A 6,616-nucleotide genomic window follows, 5' to 3' on the forward strand; every position below is an offset into this window, starting at 1 on the left:
ATGTGTATTACACGCCCTGTAACACTATAAAGAAACCCGACCCTAAATTTATATCCTGACTTGGGGTCAATCCAATGAAGCATACTAGGTTTACCAAAAGCTGACCCTAAAAAAATTGATTAACAAAGCAAGGATCTCTTAAAAAATTGATGATTAACCAAACAAGGATCTAAGCAAATAAGTAACATTTATAAACTAGACTAGACTAAGACTTTCTGGATTATGATACACAGCATATAATGGTTGGAAGCAGTAAAAAATAAAAACAAGCTTACCGATTCTTTTTCAATGATTGATACTATAGCTGATCTAAATGGGAGTCCCTCTCGCTCCAACCTAGGACAATTATCAACAAACACCGTAGACAAGGATGACCAGTTCAAATCAAAATGGCATATGGTTGTCAATTCTGATATTAGATTCACCAATTGAGAACATAGATGTACATGTAAAAACCTCAACTCCTTTAGCAATCGTGTTACACCATTAGTGAAAAGCACCTTCAGATTTGGGCATCTCTGTATTTTTATTTTTTCCAAATTTGAAAAACACCCAGTTTGTGGAACCCCAATACATAATGTCTCAAATTCAAAGACGCTATCAAGTACCAAATCTTGTAAGCTTTCAAAAGCATTCATTTCGGCTTCCTCTGCAACCAGTAATGTCTTGAGATCTGGACAACCTTGTATGGTTAGTCTTGTACAACCTCGAGTTGGAACACATGTCAAACCCTTACTTGACAAGAAGTTCACATCTTTACCAAATTCTGAAGAGTCTTCTAAAAGGTTCAGCATAGCTGAAGGATCAATATCACAATTCCTCAGACGCAACTTAACCATGCATTTAGCTATTGGTTTAAACCAATGGGAAACCTTCATTTTCGTTATTTCTCTAATCCCCTCACTCTTAATAGAGATCAAGCAAGTCAATCTAGACAAATCCTCGATGTCATTAGTGTACCATTTTAACCCACTTTTGAGAGCATCCAACTCCTCTAGCTTATGCAATCCAGATAACATCCCATGGGGCATCCTCTCAAGATGGAAAGTCCAACGGAGGTTCAGCAACCTTAAATTGTTCAACCTATTCATCTCCACCGGTAGCTCTCTTAAGCTCTCGCAACCCAATAAGTCTAAAGATATGAGTTGAACCAGCATTCCGATTTCAGGTGGCAATTTTTGTAGGTCATAGCAGTGCCTTAAGCATAACAAACGAAGATTGACAAGATGAGATATTGAAGGTGGCAAATTTTCAATCCGAGTCCTGCTCAAATCTAGTATCCGAAGTGTGGGCATCTGCTCCAAGAAGTGCAGTTGGGGGATGTCCTTAATACGAGTTCGTTGAAGGAGCAATGTGTGTAGTTGTGGACATAAATGTGGCAGTAGAGGTAAAGACTCTATCTCACTCTGCATCAATGAAATCTTAGTCGCTTTGTGCCATTCTAAGACATCATCAGGTGCTGCCTCAGTTATTCTAGCACGAGCCTTTGCAATGAACTTGGAATGGTATTCATTAGATTTCGAAGATGTGATCCACACGCCCAATTCACGTATCACATCGTGCATTTTAAATCTTCCATCGACATCGTCCTCAAGCATGGATGAATTTCGAAGCTTTCCAACCAAAACATCAACTTTATTTCTCATATCTCCAAGTTCCTGCATACCACATAGTGTTTCTTCCCCAGTGGCAAAATCAACTAATGACTTTATCATAAAGCTAGAATCCTCAGGAAATAGACAGCAATACAGGAAGAGGGATTGTTCTAATTGTTCCAATTTTTCAAAACTAAACATGAGTATTGCAAATACTTCTTCCATACCTTCAAGATTTGAAGCTGACTGCTCCAATTCACGCAGAGCATCTCTCCATTCTCCCTTTGTTTCGCGTGTAGACATTGTGCCACCAATAACAACAATAGCCAAAGGCAATCCACCACACTTTCTAAGAACTTCCTTGGCAAGAGGTTCTATTGCTGGTTTAGAAGTGATATTCTCACCAACCTTTTGCACAAAAAGTTTCCAAGCTTCATCTGGTCGAAGTTTGTTTACTTGAATTAACTGAAGAGAATCTTTTGCTACAAATCGGATCCCAAACCTTGTAGCAATAGCTTTTGATCGAGATGCCATTAATATTTTGCACCCGTTCTCCTTCGTTGGTGCAGGAATGCAGATTTCATCAAGATCAACAACCTCCCACATGTCATCTAATATCAATATATACTTTCTTGTTTGGAGAAGACGAAACAATCTTTCTTTCAAATCATCTTCATCTTGGCATATGCTATGATCCAAGCCCAAACTTTTGGCAATTTGTTTTCGTATTTCTACGAAATTTGGTGTGGCTGATACAGTAGTGAAAATCACCGATTCAAATTGCTCTGTCTTTCTGAAATGCTCATTTGCATATCGGAGGAGTGTTGTTTTGCCTATACCTCCCATACCATACAACCCAACCACAACATGCCTATCCTCTAGTACCGCATCGATGATCTCATGGATCAATTCCTCTGTTCTTGCTTGGCCTTGGATGGAAACTGTGTCCAGCTTCCTCCCTTTCTGCGAGGTAATACTGGCCACAGTCCAGCCAGATTTCAGTTCTTCTTGGTACAAATTTTCAACATCTTGCTTGACCTTCAATGCTCTTTTACTGAGTGATAGCTTGTCCAACAGAAGCAGTTTGAACATGATCCTCTTCTTTGTTCATGCTCAATTCTTAGTTTGTTCGCGTTGGATAGAGCACTATCTGCTTGACGGAACCAGCGATTTGCCTCTGCTGATGCTTCCACTACCCCTTCCTGCTTCTTTGCTGCTTCTAGTTTTCTTTGTTCGTCCTTTCTCCTTGCGTCAAGCTTTTGTGTTGTTTTCTCCAATTCTTCAATGTTCTCCCCAAGGTTTCGCAAGACGTGAAACTTAGATCCGATAGGACCTACCACATATGTGGCAAAACATTCTAGTATCGGGCTTAGTATTGTGGCTATGCTAGCCATAATTCACACACAGAGGGCAGGCGAAAGAGAACGAGAGAGAAATGGACCCTGATGAAAGAAAGAAAATCTGTAGAGAGAGAGAGAGAGAGAGAGAGAGAGAGAGAGAATCTTGAAGATTGGAAAACCAGATGTTATAATGCATTTGCATCTTGCAAGGTGACTACATTAAGTTAATAATATCTATTGGGAGTCTGAATGACAACTCTACTTGTATTTAGAACTTTTGACAACTTCTTTAAATTATTTTCGAAAAAACTAGGTTCAAAAGATGTTAATTGCCCCTGGTAATCTTTAAAACAACCAGTATGTCTTTTAGAATCTTTTGCTTTAAGCAAGAATAATAGTAATCTTTTATTGAAAACCAACTAATATTTTGAGGAGAGGTTTTGTGCATGGTCGTGTAATCATTCACACCATCAGATAGAAATGAAGATTGAGGAGGGTGCATTGTAGACCCTTATCAACCGTCTAATGATTGTGTTCATGCACGAATGTGCATAAAAACTTTTACCCAATTTCTTAGGTATTTACTAAAAAATAATCAATTAGGCAGAGAGAGTGTGCTAAAACTTCTCTCCTATGATCAAAGTTTCAAAACATGGGATTATCTCAACTATTACAAATCAGGTTGGTGTCAATTGGGATTAGACTTGGTTAGACATATTTACCCTATCTAACGAAAAAATGGTATTTTGAACCATTTTACCCTTATACATTACCTATGGATCATTTTTGGAATGATCAGGATCAGGGATTGATATCAATCCAATTGAATTTTTAAAATTATGCTTGTAATTCACAAAACACATGAAAGTTTGAAAGGTGCAACACTTGTGGCCATGGTTTAAAACTTATTAGATCCGGTCCTTTAAATCCTTAAACCAATTCACTAGTAAAGTATATAGATAAAATGATAATAAAAAATATTTTTTATTAAAAAAATAAAAATAAATCTATTTAATATGATCTAATCCAAGAGGAACCGGATTAATATCCGCCTTGTTCAATAACGAGATAGATCCCAAGTTTTAAAAAACCTTGTTCTGTGACTCAATATTTAAAAGAGGTACACGACTGAGACAAGTCAAATGCGGAAACACGTACATTTTTTATTTTTCTTTTCTTAATCAGGGAAAAAATGCGCCTTACAAAAAAAAATAATTCAGAAATCGCATAAAGGTTGAATTATTCAAGGAGAGGCACACTGCCACACTGCTCCAAAAGTCAAATGCCTACATAATGGGGTGCGTTTATCATGGTTTTAAGTTTTAGTATGGTGTTTCTAACAAAAAAAAAAAAAGCTTTAGTGTGGTATTAATCGTATTAGTTGTATCTCGATTTCTGACTGATTCAGATTGATTATCCGTGTTATTTTAAGGGTAAATTAGTAAAAAGATGTATTTTTTTTTTTAAAATAAGGGACAAAAATGACCGATATGCACTGATCCTCTCTAATACCAGTCTGAATCGGCTTGATATCAGCCGTACCAATACCAAAAACTAAATCCATGACATGTATGTGGTTTTTTTTTTTTTTTTTTTTTTTTTTTTGAAGATAATGTGTATGTGTTCAAGCAAGCGAGTCAAAAAACTTTGTGCTTTTTTTAAAGAATCAAAATCTGTGGAATTGGTAAACTTTTTTTTTTTTTTTTTTCATTTATGGTAGAAGTTTAATATATCGATTTGAAGCAAAATAAGTTGAGACCTTTTATTCTAGCACTTTGTTTTGAACGGTCTTACATGGTGTTTGATCTCTAAAGTTTCATCATTTTTTTAAGGTAATTTACAACACCACCCTCTAGAGAGACATCCGTGCATATACCCTTTGCTCAGTTAACATGATATTTGGGTTTGATTTGTGGAAGAAAAGAGAGGAGAAGGTAGAAGATCCAATTGATGTCTATTGGGTATGGACTAGCAAATCTCAGATGGGTGGTTTTTCTGGGGGAAAGAAAAACTTTGTTTTCATTTCTTTTCTTTTGTTGTGGAGTTCAATTAAAAGGTTATACTAAGAACACACATTTAAAAGGTTAAACTAAGAATACACATGGTTTTGGCTAGAGCTAAGTCACCCCATAATTTTGTGGATTTGGCTTAAATTGATCCTTTTATTGAAGCTCAGCCCCATGAATCAACTAAGCCAAGTAAAAAAGTAGAAATTATCCACCATGTACTATTTCTTTTTTGATATAAACCATGTTCTCTTACTAATTTTAAATTGAAAAAAGGCTAATGCAGCAGGTATATCTAGATCTGTGTATATAGCTTGTCCAACAGAAGCAGTTTGAACATGATCCTCTTCTTTGCTCATGCTCAATTCTAAGGTTGTTCGCGTTGGATAGAGCACTATCTGTTTGACGGAGCCAGCGATTCGCCTCTGTTGATGCTTCCACACCACCTTTCTGCTTCTTTGCTTCTTCTAGTTTGCCTAGTTTGTCCTTTCTCCTTGCGTCAAGCTTTTTTGTTGTTTTTTCCAATTCTTCAATGTTCTCCCCAAGGTTTCGCAAGACCTGAAACTTAGCTCCGATGGGACTCACCACATATGTGCAAAACATCCTATTATTGGGCTTAGTATTGTGGTTATGATAGCCATAATTCACACACACAGCGGCGAGAGAAAGGTAATAAAAGAAATGGAAAACCTTAGATGAAGTAAAGTGCTTCTAATCTGTGGAGAGAGAGAAATTTTTGAGGATTGGAAAACCAGTTGTTAATCTGTTGGGGGGGGGGGGGGAGAGAGAGAGAGAGAGAGAGAGAAACTCTTGAGGATTGGAAAACCAGTTGTTATAATGCATTTGCATCTTGCAAGGGGACCACATAAAGCTAATAACTATCTTATTCTATTGGGAGTGTTTGAGTGATGACTCTATAGGTGCCTTTAAACTTGACAATATTTTTTTAATTATTTTTGTAAACTAATTTTTAAAGGTTGTTAGAGTACTAACTAGGTAGCAATGATGTATACAAACTAATTTCCTTGATAATCTTTACCAAAACCAATATTTTCTTAGACTCTTTAAGCAAGAACAAAAGTAACCATTAATCATCCCATGTGTACAATCACACACAAAGGATGAGAAGGGTGCACTGTAGACCCTAATCAATTATCTAATGGTTGTGTTCATGCACAGTCGTGCTGTAGTAAATAAAACCTTTTACCTAAATTTTTAGATATTTATTGAGAAATAATCAATTACGGAGTGTGCGCGTGTCTTAGAATTTCTCTCTTGTGATCAAAGTTTTAAATTTGGGATTGATCTCACTTGATGCAAATAAGATTGGTATCAATTAGGATTAGACTTGATCGGACATATTTACCTTATTTTAAAAAAATGGTATTTTGAATCATTTTACTCTCATACATTTCCAATGGATTATTTTTAGAATGGTCAGATCAAGAATTGATCTCGACCAATATGAATTTGATTCAATTTTTAAAATTATGCTTGTGATTCGCAAAACAGATGGAAGAAGGAAACTTGCAACAGTTGTGGCCATGGTTTTAAAAACTTAAAACGGATCCTTCAATATCGAATTGATACCGATCTTGATTGAGACTGATCTGTAACCAATGCACCGGTAAGATATAAAGGTAAAATGATAATAAATATTTATTTTTATTAAAAA

The 6,616-nt window shown here is 36.2% G+C and overlaps 1 protein-coding gene across 1 annotated transcript; it reads right to left on the reverse strand.

Moving 5' to 3' along the window:
* Window positions 1-200: 200 nt before the first annotated feature.
* Window positions 201-2,687, reverse strand: LOC122063826 (disease resistance protein RPS2-like). Its single transcript, XM_042627535.1, has one exon. The coding sequence runs from the start codon at window positions 2,685-2,687 to the stop codon at window positions 201-203; it is 2,487 nt and encodes an 828-aa protein (XP_042483469.1).
* Window positions 2,688-6,616: the final 3,929 nt, after the last annotated feature.

This window comes from Macadamia integrifolia, chromosome 2 (assembly GCF_013358625.1).
Source record: "Macadamia integrifolia cultivar HAES 741 chromosome 2, SCU_Mint_v3, whole genome shotgun sequence".
In the NCBI taxonomy this organism is placed as follows: Eukaryota; Viridiplantae; Streptophyta; class Magnoliopsida; order Proteales; family Proteaceae; genus Macadamia; species Macadamia integrifolia.